Here is a 20961-nt window from a genome sequence, read left to right on the forward strand (position 1 = left end):
CTTCCACGAAGGAATTAGGGAAACCTTGGAGATGCTTGTTTATATAACGTGTCTTCAGTCTAGCAAGGGAGCTGGAACGCTGGGTCTCGTCAAGAGGCAGCAGTCGAAACCGGCCTCCTGGAAATCAGCTAGGAAAATGTAAGTCATTGGGCTCCGGTAATTGTGAGCTATAAACTTTCAAGAAAACATAGTAGCTCCCTGGAGGGTGAGATTGCAATGTGTGCACACATGTAAACACATTTTAAACCATGGTGATGTTTTTTATATGCTTGATATGTAATAAGTATTGGACACTACCAAGAACAACTTTGCCTTTGAAGTTGTTTTGAATGCATGACGCAAAACTGTAAATGCAGTTTTCCTTCCATTATACATTCCTTCCAAACTAAGCTTTTGTAACAAAGCTTGCTTAGTCTGTGTCAAGTCCTTGGAGTAGGGCCTCTCTTTGTTAACATATACATGAATTTCTGGTCCCCAATGAACCTGGCGCCTCAAAACCAACTACTCTGCCCAAGATGGGGCTAAGAAACAAGGGCTGAAGCATCAGTTGACTTTGTTTGTGCAGAAAGTTGATGTGGTGCATACTAGAAAGGAATGCATCCGCCTTGAGTCCAGTTTTTTCCACACGTACTAAGCACAGGAAAAGAGAATACAGACCATGTTTCCAGAGAAGAGCAGTACTGATGACTACTAGCTTAAAGATAGGTTAAGGAAGGCTTTGTGGATGCAAAAATGAATTCATGGGTGACACTGAACACCTCAGTCCAAATTTGTTATATGGCATGCTTTACCATTTAGGCTTTCATATGGGAAGCAAGAATATGAATGCTACCTGAGGTTAATGGATGGTGTACAAGTACTGAAGACTACTTAAAATAATATAAAGAAGAATATCTAAATTATTAATTCTAAAATTGTTGGGGCAAAGCACATTTTATTTATTAATACATAGCTAGAGATACGATGTTTGCTAGATAGTTAGTGAGTATGTGGATGAGTAACATGTCATTTACCTTAGCAATTATCATGAAAGGATACCAAATTACAACATAATCATTATAATCTATTTCTTTAGCCTCCTCATTAATCATGATGTTGAATTTAAAATTGTGCTCTACTAGTAATGGAATCCTCCTGTCAATGCTCTTTCACAAATACTATGCCCTGGACTACACTTGGAAATAGAAACCATCTTTATATTGATTCATGCAGTTTCTCATTTCACTTCCTCAAAAGCAGATGTTGTATTCACAGATGGAAGCAAAGCTGGGGCAATATCTTCAGTGCAAGTTCAGCTCTTCGTCCTTTCTGAATTCTGCAGCTGCTCTGAGCTTTTCAGTCTTCTCTTCAACAATTTCAATATAGAAAATGCAAGCCTGATTAATTCCATTTGAGAAGACTCAAAATGAAGCATTCATTACTCACTACTCTGCACTTGTAATAACAAATTTAGTTAGGTAGACTTTGAAATAACAAATGTAGTAAGATTAGACATTATCTTTCACAGAAACAAGTTACTGAAAAGAGTCTCAAATAATATTTATCCAACATGTTGGACAATTAGACATATGTAAGTACCAAATGTCTGGATTTTTTTTCAGTGTTATTTACATGTAAGTGCATCGAGTCCTGAATAGAGGAAGCCGTCATAATATTCCATCCACAGCTGACTTTTATTTGTACTTGCAAACTGTTAATGAGGATGAATGGCAGACATCTCTTTCTGTAAGGAATCAAAACCTAAAAGAGACAATGTTGCAGCCTATATACTGAAAACAGAATGTTATGTCCTAATTTCACAGCACTCTATTTTTCTGTGTATTTAGCACTATATATCACATTTTCTAACATGAAAATATTTCAGGGAGTGGGAAGAATAGCAAAACAATCTGTATTTCACATTCTGTTTGATAATATATATAAAAGGTTGAACCAGCCTTTTAAAGCACTATTTCAGGTCAGTAGAATTTTCAGGGAGAGTGGCGTCTCTGAAATTGACTCTGGGAACACTTTTACTTCGCAAGTTATCATCTTATGCATGTTTTTTATGCTGTAAGTGTCCTGTATCAAACACACCCCATCCCATTCTGACAGCAGGAGTGAATCCTGCTATAAAGACATTGTGCTGACCCAGAGAGGTAGGCAATATTTTCTCTAATCAAGATATTAAGTGGATGATGGTGGATCTTATGGAGAGGGATAAGGATAGAAAGTTAGAGACAACTCCTCTAACCAGCAGCAATGACTGCAAATGTTAGGCTGCGTTATAGACTAAATGAATCCTTCTTCAAGTCTCCTCTGCAAGCCCCTGCTTTGGTTCAAGCATTTAAGTTTTATTAACTAAAGCAGACAAAAAGTGAAAGTGGAATGTATTCAATATTTCTAGTAAAATACGTAGGATTTTTTCGAAACCTCCATAACAAAATCACTGCAAATTTGCAAAAGCTCTCAAGACTGGACAGTCTAGCCTAGACCTGCTTTCTTGCTCATCACTTCATCTTATTGAGAAGATGGCAAATCTGCAGCTCGTGAGCTTTTCTGAATTGAGAATGAGGAATATACTGACAGCAAGTGGCATCTGTGAATACAGTTTAGGCTGCTCATTTATAATTTCACTTCAGCCAGTTGAAGACAAGTTGAACAATGTATGATTGCAATTATTTTAAGTGTATATCTGCTTCTTCTATGTTTTGGGTTGTTTTTTTTTGTTGTTTTTTTTCGCAATACATGACTGTGACATCTTCAAAAAAGCTTCCTGAAAAGCAAATGCAGAAATTGGTATGAAACGAACAGTGTGTTTTGAATACCTTTGTTGCCTGAATGCAAGAAGCCAGTTCTAGTAGCAGATTAAGTCCTGGTGCATCTGTACAATGCAGGGCTCAGATACAGACACCAAACCTATTGACTGGTGGAAATAGTTGTCAAGGATTAGCTCTGAAGTCAGTGAGAGGAAAAAAAACTAACAGAGCTGAAACGGGAGAATATGTTTTGTTGAGGAGGAAGTTATGTGGCCACTGGACTGTCTCCAAGAGGCACCGAAATAGCCTGAGCAGAAACAGAGGAAGCGGCTGTGAAAAGTGAGCTCGGGTGGAGTTGGCTGTGATGAACAGTCTGGAGACAGCAACAGCAGCCTCAGATTCAGAGCTGCATCTGTGCCCAAAGCTTATTGATTCTTCACCTTAACGCTATGGACGGACAGCTGCTCTGGTCACTGGTACAACTACAATTTCTCAGCCAGCCCAGCTCGTATGACAGCAGGTTTGCCTGTGTCCTGACAAATGGAAGACACTTTTCCTGATGCTAGCACCAACAATGCTAGCTGTCTCTCCTCACCACACACCTGCAGTGACTGCCTGCTCCTCCTGCTCTGTCATACTGAACACAAGATGCCTGTCCTGATTTTCCAATCCACTCCCATTTTTTTTCGCAATACATGACTATGACATCTTCAAAAAAGCTTCCTGAAAAGCAAATGCAGAAATTGGTATGAAACGAACAGTGTGTTTTGAATACCTTTGTTGCCTGAATGCAAGAAGCCAGTTCTAGTAGTAGATTAAGTCCTGGTGCATCTGTACAATGCAGGGCTCAGATACAGACACCAAACCTATTGACTGGTGGAAATAGTTGTCAAGGATTAGCTCTGAAGTCAGTGAGAGGAAAAAAAACTAACAGAGCTGAAACGGGAGAATATGTTTTGTTGAGGAGGAAGTTATGTGGCCACTGGACTGTCTCCAAGAGGCACCGAAATAGCCTGAGCAGAAACAGAGGAAGCGGCTGTGAAAAGTGAGCTCGGGTGGAGTTGGCTGTGATGAACAGTCTGGAGACAGCAACAGCAGCCTCAGATTCAGAGCTGCATCTGTGCCCAAAGCTTATTGATTCTTCACCTTAACGCTATGGACGGACAGCTGCTCTGGTCACTGGTACAACTACAATTTCTCAGCCAGCCCAGCTCGTATGACAGCAGGTTTGCCTGTGTCCTGACAAATGGAAGACACTTTTCCTGATGCTAGCACCAACAATGCTAGCTGTCTCTCCTCACCACACACCTGCAGTGACTGCCTGCTCCTCCTGCTCTGTCATACTGAACACAAGATGCCTGTCCTGATTTTCCAATCCACTCCCAGTTTGCTCCCTCTCAACTGCAATCTGTAATTTTGTGTTGGAGAAGAGAAATACTAACTCTCATCAGCCCAACATGTCACGAAATCTGAAAAGAAGCACTTACTGGCATTTTCCCATTTGCAAAAAGGTTCCACAACAAGCCTCTACAGAAGTACCTATTTCTCCTCTTCAAATACCTCCATAAATCTCTTGCAAAAGTCCTGGCAAAAGTCAAGCTTCTCAGACATTATGTGTACTGGCAATTGTGGTAACCATTTTGTTCATTATTTCCACACAATTTTGCCCATCAAAATCCATCTTCTATCACTTTTCTCATAATTAGGCTGAAAATCTGAAGGGAGGGGATAACAGGATTTTGTTTTTCTCTGTTCCACTATCAAGTTGGATGGTGCCACCTCCTGTATTTCAGAAACCTCAGCACTGTGGCAGCATAATGATTGTTGCACTCATAACAGTGGCACTAAGGACTGGAGGAGAGAGTAAATGGAATTTAGCAGTCATGGCTTTTGTATCCAGATTTGTTAGAGAAGAAGAAAAAAAAAAAAGAAAGGAATAAGCGAGAACATTAGTTATTTGTCTAAAGGGCAAGAGAAGGGATGTTTTTTTGCACAGAGCTGTGGCCATGCCAAATTTCAAGTCTGGATTTTAGAAATATGCCTATTTGAAAAGAAAGAAAAAAGGGACCAGGGCCTCTGAAGTGTTCCTTTGTGTTATGCCTACGCCTAGCAAGAAGAAAGTGAATATATGCATGTGATAAAACAGCACTGCTAACCCCATTTATGGTTTATTTTAATGGATAAATTCCCTGTAAGTCATCCCAAGTGACTAATGTCAGTTTAAATCATGTCATCTAAATTACCGGGAGAAGGTTCATGTTTGAAAACAAAGGAAGGTAAAAGCATTGTTTGGGTAATTTTAAAAAGTTGTATTAACTGAAAAAAAGGCACTAAGACTATGAGCTTTTTATGAGAATTTCCTATTTTGATGGTCTGATTTTAAACCAGTTAGATTAAGAAAATGAAGCATTGTATCAACATGTATCAGGATTTATTTTAGAAGGACTGTGCTAAGAGAGTGTCAGCACTATGGGAAGCTGAAGAGGGATTCCAGACCAGAATAAACCAAAAATGTCTCTCTCTACCAGTTTTTGATTTCTGAAGCTTGTGCCATGGTCATAGATCCATATAATCTCCATGCACTTTGTTGGATTTGCAGTTTGCCTTTTCAAGTTTAAGTTAAAAAATAACAGGAAGAGGAAAAATCTCTTGCTCTCAGACTGAAATTCAAACTGGAGTACCTTTTTCAAGAGCACAGTTTTATCAAGAACTGATTACATAAATCAGTTTGGAAGGAGGAAGTGGAATTACACTAACAAGTTTAAAAAAATGACAGGAAACCAAGTGGGAAAAGGGTTTCCTATGTTATTTCCTTATGCAGAGTGAAGAACAGCACCAATAGGATGTTTTCTAATGTATCATTTTCCAACTCCCTCGGAATGAAACTTGAACTCTAGTTCAAGCTGTTAGTAGTGGCCACTGGGAGATGCATTTCAGTGCCAAAATTTGCACATTCACCTCTCCAAAGTAACTCCCAGAAAGATTATAATTTGCATCCATTTCTAAGGTAGCAACATAATGTTAAATAATAAGCTTTAAACTTACATTGTGTCAAATCCTAAGTCATTTGCTTGCATTAAAAGTTTGTTTTTCATTGGTTTTGATTAAGACCAGGGGTCCTTTTGGTATTAAAGCTGTCAAAACATGACCTCATTGACTTTGGTGGGAGCTACCAAGTTAGAACCAGAATTTCCAAACCTGTGATATGGAATTAAAAAATAATCTATAATGGACGTATCTGGGTGAAAAAGGGCCCATTCAGTGTGCTACAGGATCTACACCTGATTGTGCTGTAGCTTTGCACCAGCAGCCAATACCAAGCACAAATGGTGCTGGTTCAGAACCTAAATAACCTGAAGTGCCTCACTAGTTTTGCTACTTACAGCTCAAATTAGCAAAATTCCTCTGCATGCTTTGGTGGAACAAAACATGGACGCTCAGGTTGAAAAACCCAACTTTATATGTTTAAGTACCTAATGTAATGAAGCTAGGATTATTAACATCAGTGGAGAATTATAATGGTTGCACCACCAAACCTACCTTTCATGATTTTGAAGGTGTTAGTAATTTATTTATTTTTTAAGTTAAGGACCATATGGCTGTGATTTTAAGATATTTAAGCTGCCAGGCACCTCAAAGTCTCTGTCTAAAAATTTAAATAAGTAGTAAGCTCCTCCAAATACTTCTGCAGAACCTTCCTGCCCTCAAACAGGGCAACACTCCTATCCAACCTTGTGTCTTGTGCCTTTGATCCCCTTATCCAGGTCCTTGATAAAGGTATTAAATGGAATGTACAGTGTCACTGAATAAGAAGTACCGGGACAGTCTTATGACTGGCATCTTCAATGCAGCCATAAAGAAAAACATGAGACAAAACCAGAGGAATGTGATTCTTGTGCCCTGAAGCCTTAAGAGTAGAAGACTCATGGAAATCTGACCCTGAACTGTACAAAAGTGTGTCTTGGAGCATCCTGAAAAGCAACATGGATCTTGTCTGAAAGAGTCTGAGCTGCCAGTGGGCATGGAAATGACAAAAAAAGCCATGTCTGGCCTTTATCAATATTCATCAGTGAGAAAGGAGCGTGATAGAACTAGGCAGCCTTACTCCACTACCATCTGTTCAGGAGCTGCCTGCAATGTCCATATTTCTTTATATTTATTGTGACATTTTGGTTATAAAACACTATTTTCACACCTGAAAAGAATTACGTCCAATACGTCTGGAGACAGAGATGCCATGAACCCTATGTTTCAGTGTACAAAGCATAATGAAGAGAAGAAAGTCCATGAAGGCACATCCTTAGCAGCAAGGGTTGAGACAGAAATTTGAACATCAATTATTCGCCCATGACAAACAGAAAAATTGCAGGAGCAACTGTGAAGTGGTCAATAAAGCCCAAGTGACAATTTTAGCAGGGTGCTGCTCAGTGAACAAGTGCTGGTTACCCAAGGAGCAGTGCTGGAGGTAACGCGTAATTACATGTCATTAAGAAAGCCAGTCCGTATAGAGCCTCCCCCTTAACTACAGGCTTTTTATTCTTCCAGGGATCAGTGAATAGTGTAACAAATGATAGTTACACAGCCCTTTGGGATGGGCAATTACCTCCACCATAGTGTAGACTCTGAGTCTGGACTTAAGATTACGAGCACAGCATAGCTGGGGGCAAGAGCAGGAGGTGGCTAACAGCCATGAGATGAATCCTGCAATCAAAGCTATTGCCTAGATACCCACCAGTGATTCATTATTTTTCCAAGTCACCATTTTATTGTGTTTCTCCACCCCATCACCCCATAAACTCTATCTGGATTTGTTGACTGCCAATACGACTTATTTTCCCCTTTTTCTGGTTATGGGTTTGGCCCAGTGTTCCTTCAGTATTCACTAACAGGCTGCAGAAACTGAATGTGCCCCTTTTCTGCCGGAAGGAATGGGGCACAGGGGTTGCAAAACCACCTGTCTTGGAAAATATTTTGAAAGTGCAAAGCTTAAAATCATTACTATAGTCAAACTGTTGGAATGTGAAAGCTCAAAGGACAGTAAAGATTGCAAGAATGGGAAACATTAAAAAAAACGTTAACAAAATTAGACTTTGGTTCTTAGAGACTTGTCTGTCTTCCCTTTGAAGGGAAACAAAGATGGCAAGCAAAGTCTCTAATAATCCAGAAGAAATTATTTTAAAGCACCAAAAGAAATTATTTGTTTAGATACCTGCTGTGCTCCACTAAAAAGTCTTTGATAAAGTGGTATCATTGTTTATTCTGTTATTGCTGATGAAAGCTATTTGATTATAGCTGTAAAAAATCTCCATAAAATCTTAAATAAAAAACACATGTTGTGGCAGAAGCCTTTACAAATAAAAAACATTTTAAACATATTTTGAAGACAGCCTAATTCCATTGTTTTCTTTCAAGCTGAAAGGGGAAATACTGCATTGTTCCAAGACTCAAGAGTCCCAGATACACTATTTACCAGCAATTAGGTTCTTCTTATCCCATATTTCTCTCCATACATAAAGCAGAGTGACTATACCCACTAGAAAAAAAAATAAAAGCAATTTTTCTTGATTTTCCATTAACATTGCACTCAGGAACAGTATTATTCACGAGTATTTTGGTGATTCAGATTATTCTGGTTTGTATTATATAAAGCAGAGGTTGCACAGTGCAAGGTGTTGTCATGATATGGAAAGTGGTTTTCAACACTTTCAACACACAAAAACATCTTTTGAGAGCAAATAAAGTGGTCAGATTCATAAGACAATATACAAAGAACAGCAACCACAGTCTGCTTCTTCTTGGAAGGAATCAGAAATGTGATATTTAGTTAAAATCCCACAGTTCCTAATAACCAACATGGTGAATTTGGTTGAACAACATAAAAACCCACTTTTCTTCATGTGCCATAACCACTGAATGAGGATCTGAGCCAAACTCAGTCCTCAGAGAACATTCCCAACAAGCCCTAAGGAAAACTCACCCTCTTATTCTAGGTCAGACATGCCCATAAATGAAGCCTGGCAAGTACATTCAAATTAACATGCACTTAATCATCCTGTTAATGATCCTCTTTAAGTATGATCCAGGATAAAATATCTCCCGTGTATTCAGAGGGAATGTGACTCCTGCATACCCTGCAGTAAGCAGAGCATATTTAGCAATAGCAGTCTCTCATAACCTGTCCCAAACTCTGTGACAGTGTTCTCTCCATGCTCTCACAGCAGTCAGTCTACTGTTTGAGGATGCTCAGTGATTATAACTGGTGGGCATGTCATCTACACACAACAAAACATAGACTAATTAGAGAAGACCTTTGTTAAAATTTATATACTTGCCATATTTATCATTTATTGTACAGCCCGTATTCCCTATTCATTGAGAATGGAAATGGCTGCAAAATAACACATGACAGCCAAACATCATTTTGGCAGTAGCAGTAACCTATCAGATGCCTCTGTGTTACTTGCTTTAAAATCTAAAATTAAAATCCTCTAAAATACTTAAAGGAAGGAAAGCAGGGTGCCAGTTTCCATTCCATAGACTTGAGTAACTTATGGTATTGGATCTCATATTAAAATGTGTTTTAATTTAATAGTATTCAGCAATTATTTGCTGGAGGCTACGATTTAATTCACATTTACGTGCATCTCAGGGCTGTCATTAAAACACAGTTTTTATACCATGAATATTATCCTATCCAGAACAACTGTAATATTAATCACAACATATGTAATCTTAATCACACAGGAATTTCCAGGGACCTCAGTGTATAAAAGGCATTATTACATCATGTGTTTGAAATGCAGATTTAGCTGGGATGGACCACTGGGCTCTAGCTGGTTCAGTAGTTCACAGCAGCATTAATTCTTCCTTAAAATTAATGGATCCAATTCTCAGTAACAGCATGGCCCCTCTATGCTGCTCTGCCAATATAAAGTCAGCCTAAAGGGGGATAAAAATACATAGAAGGGATAACTTTTGCTGACACGGTGTGTGTGCAGAACACAGAGTTGAGGAAGTAGGATAAACTAAAATATCCTAGAATATTCTCAGTTCAGATGAGAAACCGGGGAAGCTCAAGTCGACATCCTCAAAATATGGGCCAAGTAAAATAAAACTAAAAGTGAAAAATAACTGTGAACTGTCCTGCTGGGGTTCACTGGAAATTTCAAGGATGCAGAAAGGGTGCAAGATGCAATTGCTGAAATGGACACTGACTGTGACTGTCACGACTGCCGGTCTTGCTCTTGCAGGAAATGTTCACAAGTGTGGCCCTTGAAAGACTCCCACCAAGACTGACTGTTTGTTCAAAGCTGCCACAGAGCATCAGCCCAAACATATCATCAAACTGAATAAATTACAGCCAGCATTTTTTTCACTCACTTCTAGCAGAAGTCCACCTTCTTGTACAGCAGTCTTGTTAGGTATACTGTCTTCTTTTATCGTTTGGCCAACTTGCTTCTTAAAGTGCTTTTCTTGAATGGCTGTTGGAAAGAATTATCATCAATTTAGAAATCATAACGATTAGGGTCATGACTAAAATTGTTGTGTAGGCATTTAACATGCATTGAATTTAATTGGTGGTTACTGTCTTTGTGGTCTAGATCTTGGTTACTGACAACTTTCTGTTCTTTTTTTTTTTCCTTGTGCTGGAGATAGATACATATTTTGCAGTCCAGATGTTGTTTTATACGAAATATCTATCACATTTTTTATTGAACATATTTTTTCCATTGGTCTACTCTACATAAAGCAACAACCAAAACCCACAGGAAAGAAAAAAAAGAAAGTTAGCAAGTTGTTTTGTTTATAAAAATATGTATTATGACAATACAGAGAAATGTCTATATATCTCAGAAGAAAAGGGAGTGAATAAGTTTCTTATTTTCAGTGCTGATCTCCTTGACATCAGATTATTTTTGGTCTCACATTACCCTGTTCATTTCTACAAGTTTCAGCCTAACTGTGAGATTCAAGGGAATGTTCTTAAATTGTTTCATTTTTACAGAGTTTTAAAGTTTGTTTAGCATGTCATTTACTTGATGAAGTTAATGAATATTTGTCATTATAGATTAAAATGTCATATATTTTTCCTAATAATAGGGGGAAAAGCTTATTTCTGATTAAGCTTTCATGGGAAACTCGGCTGGTGAGTGCTCTTCCTTCACATTGCTTGATCTCAAATGTCTTTGAATGCTCGAATTCTTCCTATCAATTTATCCTACAGAAAAATCACTGAAATATGATCCCATTTCTGGGAATAATGAAAGAATTTCTGAGAAGGCTGGCATTACATGATCATTGTGCTTCAGCATCATCTAGGGAGTACAACAGGAACCTGTCTTTATCACTTGGTCAGTAAAAATTAAGTCAGTTTCACTCCTTCTTCCAGAGAAGGGTCATACAAACATCCTGGTAGCAAATAGAGATCCAGTTTTCTGTTTTTTCTTCTTTTCATGGAGAGAATGGGAGAGGAGGGTATCCCAGTGATATTATCTGGGACGTTTGATACACATTTTCCCTTCCAGCCAAAGGAGAGTGGGAACAGCCAGAAATTATTAATAAAACAAAAAAGATCCCTCTGAAAAAAAAAGCCAAACCCACACCAAAAAACCTCAACAACCCAGCCAATCAAAAATAAAACCTCCCCACCAAAAAAGGATTTAGATGGCAGGAATAGTTTGTACCAAACCAGAATAAAAATAAGAGACAAACATCAAGCCCCTAAAGGTCCTGAGCCCATGCAAGAGTTCCTTAACAATTTAACAGCCTAGTAAGGGACTGCTGCAGGATACATCAGCATTTTACAGTAAACAATGGCAACTCAGAAACACACCAACTGACCTATTGTGATCAACTATTTATGATGGTTGTTAGCTTACATTGTAAATATTTGCTGCAAGTGATAATGTCGGTCATTAGCCCAAAGCAATTATCTCAAATGTATAATTAGATGCAATAAAACCCTCCCCTGGGCATGGGAAAGCACATCAGGAAAATCCCAAGCTGCGTTAAACAGATTCCTACCCATATTTTCCAGCCAAAATAATTTTGGGAATTCAGACTTGTAACCTAGGCTGCTGTGAAGAGAATATACAGATTCTTAAATCTTTATTTCATTAAATTTTCATTTTGGTGTGCCATTTAAGCTAATAGGAAATGGTTGCTTTTTTCCCCCTGATCAGCTAGGCCTTCTGCTAGGCCTAGCTGAAGGACATAGAACAGACATAGAATCATAGGCTCATTAAGGCTGAAAAAGTCCCTTAAGATCATCAGGTCCTACCACTAACCCAGCACTGCCAAGTCTGCCACTAAACTATGTCCCCAAGTGCCACATCCACACATCTTTTAAATATCTTGTGACAACAATTTTTAAAATCCCAACCCCTATTCCAATGGGATCAGCTAGGCCTTCTGCTAGGCCTCTCTATAAGAACAGACATGGAATCATAGGCTCATTAAGGTTGAAAAAGTCCCTTAAGATCATCAGGTCCTACCACTAACCCAGCACTGCCAAGTCTGCCACTAAACTATGTCCCCAAGTGCCACATCCACACATCTTTTAAATATCTTGTGACAACAATTTTTAAAATCCCAACCCCTATTCCAATGGCCTCTTCCAGAGTTTCCCTCCTCAGAAAAGATGTTTTTGTAATTACTGACATCGTGGTTTGTGGTCTTTGCTCAGGTTAAAGGACAGACAGGGAGGGGTGAGAGGAAACGAAGGTTTATTTCTTTGATGCGCTCTTTTGGTGTTGTGAAAATTCCATCCGTTCGAACTTCATCGTTAGTGGAAACTATTATTTTATCCAACTGAGCGGGCCAGAGCTCCCTGCCTGCTTGTTAGCCTTCAGGCTCATACAAACACGGCAGCAGAAGCACAAGAGATGTTTGTTCTGCAACTCGTCTGGCTACTATAAATTCCATCTCCAAATGGAAAGCATTTTAATGTTATTTTGCCAGTTAGAGTTACCCATATGTTAGGCCACACACATCCGTTTCATAGCCTGCCCTTCTCACTGGCCTGAGTGCAGGGAGACCCACTGCACCATCAAAGAAAGACAAACAACACCATTGCTCCAAGAAATGAATGCTCCTCCGAGATGGGAATGTTTGCTCCTTGCACCCGAGGCCGCAGAGCCGTCACTCACTGCTCACTCTCCTTCTGCCTCCCCACGCTGGAAATGCTTGATTAATCCACCCACGTCTGGGTTGATACTGCAGTGACACCTCAAAAGAGAGGAGCTGGTGATAGCCTGTCACCTGGAGAAAGCAGAGCAAGACAGGCAGAAAAATCACACAGATCCTGAAAGAAATGAGGAGGAGGAGGAAATGCAAGACATGACAGGCAGATGAGGGAAACTTGCAAGATGTTATCTGACTAGGCAGAAAAACAGGGAAAAGAAAACAGAAGAGTCTAACAATACCCCTGTCACCACCAAGAATCATGAGAGAGAACAGGACAGCAAGTTTTGGTTATGATGGGTGGCTTGATGGAAAAGACCCTGATGCCAAGACAGCTGTGATCAAGCTTAGACATCTCATAAAATGGTGTCCCTCTGGAGCAACAGCGAAGCCTATGATGAAAACAAATGAGAGCTTGAAGAATGCAGGAGTACTGTCTCTGGTGGGCAGGGAGGAGCAAATTGTCTGAAAATAAAGCTGAAAAATAAAAACCAGCAAAGGATGACTCAGTGACCTGAGGGGTAAACGCGCTGCTGGAGTTCCCATGTATCAAGAACGGAGCAAGAGAAAAGCTGATACTGCAGGCAGACTAATGAATGCTGCTGGCTGTAAAAAAGAAATAATAAATTGAGAATTTTAGCTTTATGGAGCTTTAGACTTTCTATGGGAGAGGCAACCCTTTTGATGGTCAGCACAGGGCACTCATCTACCAGGTTGAAAACCAGCAAACTCAAGAGATGGGAAGGGGTAACACCAGAGGCCGTTTTCCAAGCACAACGTACCGAGCCTGCACTTCCAGAACATGAAACAAAACAGAAGATGGAGCTGTTCTGCCAAATAAGATGAATGAGCATATTGATACCATAGTATGATAAATAGCAGAGATACATGTTCCAGGGCTGACAGTTTTGCAAGGTCATGCGATCTGGTGTGCATGGTGCAATCCCATGCAACATTAAAAGCCAACAAGTCTGGAAGTGCTGGGTCCTACAAAGGACAACACTGTGGAAATATACAGGGCAAGGGGACAGGGGGCTAGGAAAAAGAGAAAGGAGAAAAAAAAATAAAATGGCCAATGCAATTTCCTGGAAGACAGGTCAAAGATTTGAGGAAAATTTTCAATTTCTAATCTGAAAGCAGTGAAAGGAGTGGGAAAAAAAATAATCTAGAATTAGAACTGACAGTTAATTAATGGAGAAAAGAAGTCCACAGAGGAGACTATGAGATTGGCTGAATGAGTATGGGATGGTCTCAGATAGTGCTGTTGAACCTTTCACATCTGTACTGTCTCTGCCTAGAACAATGTAAAAACCTGAGACATCTTTCAAGCCTCCAGTTCTGATATGAGCATTGCTATCTGCATTTGCAAATACCTTGGCTTGAAAGCCAAATCTGGAATATTGTAAAGAAAAGCTGCCTAACACAGTCTATGGAAGCATTATGAAACCAGCCGTTCCCTTTGCCCCAGAAATTACAGAACATTTATCCATTGCAGGATACTCTTTAGTTCAAAGGAATGGAGATTTCAGGAGTCTCACAAAACCATACTTTTTAAACCCATGGGATTACATTCTCTGGAGTGTTTCTGTACCTCATCCTGCTTGAGCACAGCCTTCATTCTTCAGAAAATAATTAGCAAAAGTAGCTGCAAAGTTAGGCTGTGCAACAGACTAACATGGGGGCAGACTGTACCCCAGCTACCCCCGGTGCCTGCATCAAGCAACAGCACAGGCAAGAAATGAGCAGTGAAGGGATGCTGCTTCTGGACTGAACACCCTTCCTGGATTTATTTGGGGTGTAGGAAGGGGAACATACAGTCTTCTTCAGATTCGGAATGGTGAATCGGTTTCAAGCCCTCCTGCAAGGGACTACCAGTTCTCTCCGATGATGCCCAGGGGAAAAATTGTTTCTTAAAAGAGGCGGATGAAAATACCCAAATCCAGACTGCAGGTTCAGAGACACTGCTTTAAGCATGCAAATCTTACGTTTGGTAGCTGTTACTCGAAAGGAAGTGAGAGCAGGGTCTCTCTTCCTGCATCTTCTAGCTGCAGGAAGAATCAGCTATGCGTGTTACTCTGAATACTAAGAAAACAAAACAAATTGACTCGGAAACGCTCAGTATGAGCAATTCTGCTTAACAAACCTAAAGCCATGAACTGAAATGATCCGTTTCCTCTGGCTGTGTTACAGAGAGCACCGGGTGACAATTAGGATGGGGGTCATTAGATGAACACTGAAATTAAAAAATACACAGCATAAGGAACTGTTGTTATATATTGCCAAACAAGTTGGAAAGGACGTTTGCACAACACACAGGTAGTACAAGTGCTTTGGGAAAGAAATCAGCACCAAAATGCATAAAAGCTGAATAAAAGCTGTATGGTGCTTGGTCCTGTTGCGGAGGCTACCAGAACGCCAGATGAAATTACGCTAGCAGTAATGCAGAGTTTTTCTTCCCAACTTAGCGGTTTTCTCAGTCTGCTTCTTCTTAAGAGATGCTTTGAAATCTGACTTCCCTTTGAAGTTTCTCGAGTACAGCATGACATTTTTTTAAGGTACAAACCGAACCCTTTTGCTTTCCAGATCCCATCCGCTCTTTCTCGCAGAACCCCTCTTCCCCTTTCCCAGCCAGCCTCATCCATTTCCCCCCGTGCATCAAGAGAGGGGCATCAAAGAGATGCCACCGCCGGGGGCTGCCCTCCTCTCCCCGGGGCTGCTGGGGCCAGCTCGCCCCCCGGAGCCCCCAGCCCGTGTCCCAGCGCGTCCGGAGAGCCCTTTTGAAGGCGGGCGAGGGGGAGGAGAAGTCCCCGCTGCGGAGGAGGCAGAGTGCTGAGTAACCCCGGCCCCGCTGTCACGCAAGGCTCGCCGCCTGTCAATCTCCCGGCGGCTCTGACAGGGGCCTGGCCGCCGTTCAAACCCTTGCGTGCGAGCAGACGAGCCACATTACCCTATGAAGTATTTCATAATAACAACAGCTGTTAAATATTGATGACTCCTGGCAAGCGCTGAATGCTTTTCGAGAAGGTTAAGCCTTGGTGTAATGGAACCTAATTCCTCATTATATACTGTATCAGATATCTGGAAGTTGCCTAAAAAAAGCAAAGGAGCTTAGAGTAAAGGATCAGAAAAATAACTCTCGTGCAGCGGGGAGAAGGGAGAGAGAGAGAGCCCGCTGTGCGAAGGGTGAAGAGCGTTTCCCTGAAATCAAATCCCTTCACAAACAGTAATACACTGCTGGAGCGATCACCAATACGGCTGGTTTCACTATATTCCACTGGAATAGAGTTTCGCTATATTCCACTGGTCTTGTGTTTTAAGAAATTATTGCAGATCACATGAACTTTCTAAAACAGTGATCCAGCTGCCAGTGCTGCCCGTGTGTGTGTAAAAGTACAAGTGGAAATTATTTCTACAGAAATGCAGAGAAAAGAGGGGAAAAGCTCTCATTCCTATAGTTTTTCTATAAACATTAGCTCTGAGAGATTTGGCTCATTAGAAAATTTAGTGGTGATCTGACAATATACTAAGGATGAAATCTCAGACAGGGTTTCCAGCAGGCAAAAAAGGGAGAAGGTAAAGCCTCTTACATCAGGGAAAGTCCTGGTGTGCTTTCCTCCAATTCCTAGAAAAAACCCACCATCTTCTTGACTCTATCTTCTAAAGCCCATCAGTCTTATCTTTTCCCTCTTGATCTAACTGTCGAGCAAGGTTGTGTCAGGAGCAGAATCAATTTGGGGCTGGAATTCATGATCAAGAGAGTCCTTGGGATGGATGTGGTGTGATGTCAGGGCAAGCAGTACTGAGTAGTCCAGAAAAAAGGGCAGCATCAGAATCCAAGTGCAGGTGAAAGAAGAAACACAAACTGAGGACTTCTTACAGAGGTGAAAGAGTCAGGGTATTTTTTTTCTTGCATATGAAAAAGAGGTCCGTGTGCCTTTGGGAAATAGAATTTACATGAGGCAAGCTGAGAAGCTAAGAAGAATTGCCTGCAAATGTTCAGTTGTGCTGTAGTACAAGGAGTTCTGCGAATCTTTAGGAAAGTGGTTCACCTGTGGGGAACCCAGGTCTGTTAACTAAGTCAGGATAGGGAATCACAAAAACTTAGCAAGTTGTAGGTTGGAAAGGACCTTTGAAGGTCATCTGGTCTACGTCACCCTGATCAGAACAGAGCTAACTTCACTTAGGCAGGTTCCTCTGAGTTTTTGAGTATTCCCAGTAATTGACATTTCTCATTCTCACCAGGAAAATGTTCATTATTTAATTATAAACAGGATTAATTTTGTAAGATAAGGAGTTCCTTAATGTTTTAGGTGAATGAGCATTAGGGTAAATTCTGGATGGACACTTCCTGTTCCTACAATTCTTCATTTTCAAATGTGTAGAATAATTTAAGAAATGCTGAGAATGGTGAAGTGGCTTTTATAAAAAGGAGAATATGCAGAAGAAGTTATTAACTCTTCTTCTGTTTTTTGTTGGTTTATTCCATCTGTATCTCATAAGAAATCACATTTGTATGTCAAGTTTAAATGTAGCCTGGGACTATAACTTCTCCCCTGCCCCATAATTTCTGAGGGATCACAGATCCAAAGAAAAGCTCCATGTGAGACAAATTGTGTGCTAACTATGCAAACAACAGACTCAAAAGAACTTGTCTAGAAAACACATTTCTTCTCTGTAGCTTACTGTTGCAACCTTTTTGTCTTCATATGACTCAACAGATGATCTCCCCAACAGGCAGCCCCACATTGTGCCTTGGCAAAGGAGATATTTTAAAGATCTGTTTGCATCACTGTGAGTAAATATTTGAGCTATCAGTTGGTCTGGTAGACTATATTGGCTACAAGACTGCTGAAGACATGCAGTCCTCTGAAATCATACCAGGATATAAGATTTACTCCAAGTAACAGTCTTCCTGTTTGTCTTCACAATTCCATTTTATTTTCTACTACATTAAATATGATGATTTGATCACGGAAACTTATTGATTTATAGGTTCAGTCCTGGGGCCTTAATTTTATCTGTGTACTATTCCATTCTTTAATTAAGCTTTAATACGTTAGCATGGCTGAATATTTGCTTGCACACCCTTCTGAATAAACATATAAAGGTAAGTAAAAATGAGTTATTCTCTCAAACCACAAAACGGATTGCAAGCCTGATTTTTCGGTAACCTTGAGTAAGAAATCTGTAGACTATTTATTCCAGTTTCAAATCAATATCCACATCTTTCACAAAAAATTAAGATGGTTCCAACACTTCTTCCTTGCACCTTTAAGTTTTTAAATTACATGTCCATTAATCAGAATCCTGATATCCAGCATAAGCTTAGAGTAGAAAAAAATTAATTTCAGAGAACTATTCTGTATTTAGAAAGTCTGCTTAACATTGGTTAGTTCCAGAGTTAAGGACCTTAGAATGTACAATGAATGTAGTTTAATATTTTCATTCGTGACTTCACCAAACTGATCCACAATTAGCCTTAAGTGTATTGCAGTGTGTTCTGACCTGCTACACCCTGATTGCTTGAGTGGGATCTCAGCAAATCCCACTGATCATGATATTTATACATATTCAGATGAACAGCACATTAGGACACGCTGATTCTAGGATCTGTGGAGCACGTGACCTATCAAAAACATGTGAAGAGTTTCCCCATTCTTCAAAATGTCCTTCATAATGGCTTCTTGTCTGAATAGCTGTTCATCTTTTCCTTTCTCCAGATATATTTTAGAAAATGGTTTCTCTATATCCTCTGAATTCCTGGTGTTTTCTATCTCTGTGGCCCAAGAATGTTGTCCTCATTTGATCTGGCTCACATTACTTCATTGTCATCAGACCATTTTCTCAGGATTGATTCTGCCGATGGAAGCTGATGCCCACAGCAGAGGCAGCTGCCTTTTGAGGAGAGGCTGAAATGGCTGTGAATTTTACTGAGAAGGATGAGGGAGACACAACAGAGGTTTGCAAAATTAGAAGGGCAATGGATAAACTGAATGTGGAACTGCTGTTTGCCCAACCCCACAATATGAGGACTGTGAAGTGCCCTGTAAGACCAGCACAAGAATGCTTTAAAGTAGATAAAAGACAGCAATTTTGAAGATGAGAATAGCAGACTAGATGGACCCTGGTGTGACACAGTAGTGCATCTCTTATGTTGTTTTATTCTCACTGCAATGCCATGGCCTTGTCCACAAAATTTGTTGCAGACAGAAAATAAACAACAGATGCACAACAGCAGCATCTGTGACGTGAAACAAAGTATATCACAGAAGTGACAATAAGAAAAATCAGAACCTTATGAGAAAGCCTGTATGTAACTAAATTTAAGCATATGATGAAAGAGCAGCTTGTGACTAATTATTGCATCCAAAACCAACAAAAAACATTCTGTAGTGATAAACAGCCTATTGAAATAAACTTGAGTCTGAAATATTTTTCAGAAACATGAGTAATGAGACCAAAATCCATTTTTACTGAAAAGACAGCTAAGAGGAAAGCTCTGTGTTCATAAGTAAGCAATTGAAGCCTACTGGAATCTTTCCTGCTTTTGGAAAGGTGATTGTAAGAATTGCATTTTACAGAGGAAATGCAATGAAGTCTTGATAACAGATTTACCTTGAGAATATCAGAACATTTTTAGTCTCAATTGGCTACAAAAGATGTGCATCATTTTACCCTCTCCAATTTCAACATATAGTTTAGAACATTTAGTAATCAATCACTGAAGGACAAACTCAAATCAAAGATCAAGCATGAAAATAAACACAACTAGGAAAATGCATAAGAAAGCATCTGTCCCCCTTCTTGATTAAAGCAACCTGACAATGACTACCTTATGTGAGATTTACATGATCTTTGCTAGCCTTTTTGGATTTGATAACCTCTTTTCTGGGACTATGATTCAAACTGACTGTCTCCTGATGTTCCACTCCTCAATTTCTTGTGCCTTTATAATTTTTGTTGCACCATTCTGCATGGAAAGACACAGGCTAAATTCACACCTGCTGGTTCCAAGAGGAATTTAAGGCAGTATCTCTTAGAAGAGAGTTGAAAGAGTATGTGTCAATAGATCAGTATATCATCCAAGAGACTGTTTAAAAATAGCCAATGCGCACGATCTGGAGAGGATAAAGGAAACTTTTAAGATGAAATAAACACTGCATCTAAAATATTCACACGGAGACTTTAGTGCACAGGATGCATGTGTTATCCAGAAAATCAAATCTGGATCCAACAGTTTAGAGTCAGGAATATCATAAGAACAATTATTTCGTATCTGCTTTATATAGCAGCCTTACTGTGTCCAATATTAAAGGCAAAGACACCTTTGCTTTCCAGTGGACTTTAAAGAAGCAAGCATGCTTGACAGAGGAAATATGGGAATCTCCATCTTTAAGTCAGTTGGATACCTCAGCACACTGCTGCACAACGACAGACAGACACACCCCACAGAACATGGTGCTCTCTTCCTAAGGCAGAGCTGCTCTGCTTGGCCTTTTCTGCTGCCTGTGGAGGTTGCCACAATGACATGGACTGCAGGAAGCCTTGAGAAGTTAAATCTGCTGTGGGAAAAATATGCCTGAGAGGAGGTCCTTAAGCTTTGGATTTTCTAATTCAGGAAGTAAGAACACGTGCTGAGACAAGATAAGGGCAAGTGAAACATCAGGGACATTATCTGAAAGTTTTTTTTAAAAAAATTTCAGAATCAATTTCCAGGGTAGTTTTAAAATATTGAGCTGTATTCCAGAACATTTTGGAATGTGGAAGAAAACCTGTAGCATGACAATCTTACCTAAAAGCTCAAAATTAAGAACAATGTGACAACAGAACTGCCAGAAGCCTAAACTCATGTTTAGGCTCAATGTTACAATCCCTAGATCTCTTAAATGTGTTTTTATCCAATTAATATTTTAATGTATGCATTCAAAAACTAGTCCTGCAAAGCTACCCAAACAGATGGATGTCGTTCCCAACTGGAATCCCTCGTAAGACAGGGGGCCTGAAGAGAAGACACTAAGGTTTGTCCAAAAATAAATTCCTT

The 20961-nt window shown here is 39.9% G+C and overlaps 1 protein-coding gene across 1 annotated transcript in view; it reads right to left on the reverse strand.

The window, feature by feature from the left end:
* Window positions 1-20961, reverse strand: part of AHRR (aryl-hydrocarbon receptor repressor) — a 63781-nt gene that overhangs the window by 16715 nt on the left and 26105 nt on the right. The window contains exon 3 of the mRNA XM_039711115.1: window positions 10119-10219. Within this exon, the coding sequence (XP_039567049.1) occupies window positions 10119-10219 (101 nt within the window). The remainder of the gene's footprint in view (window positions 1-10118; window positions 10220-20961) is intronic.

This window comes from Passer montanus, unplaced genomic scaffold (genome assembly GCF_014805655.1).
Source record: "Passer montanus isolate IOZ18808 unplaced genomic scaffold, ASM1480565v1 scaffold24, whole genome shotgun sequence".
Taxonomy (NCBI): domain Eukaryota; kingdom Metazoa; phylum Chordata; class Aves; order Passeriformes; family Passeridae; genus Passer; species Passer montanus.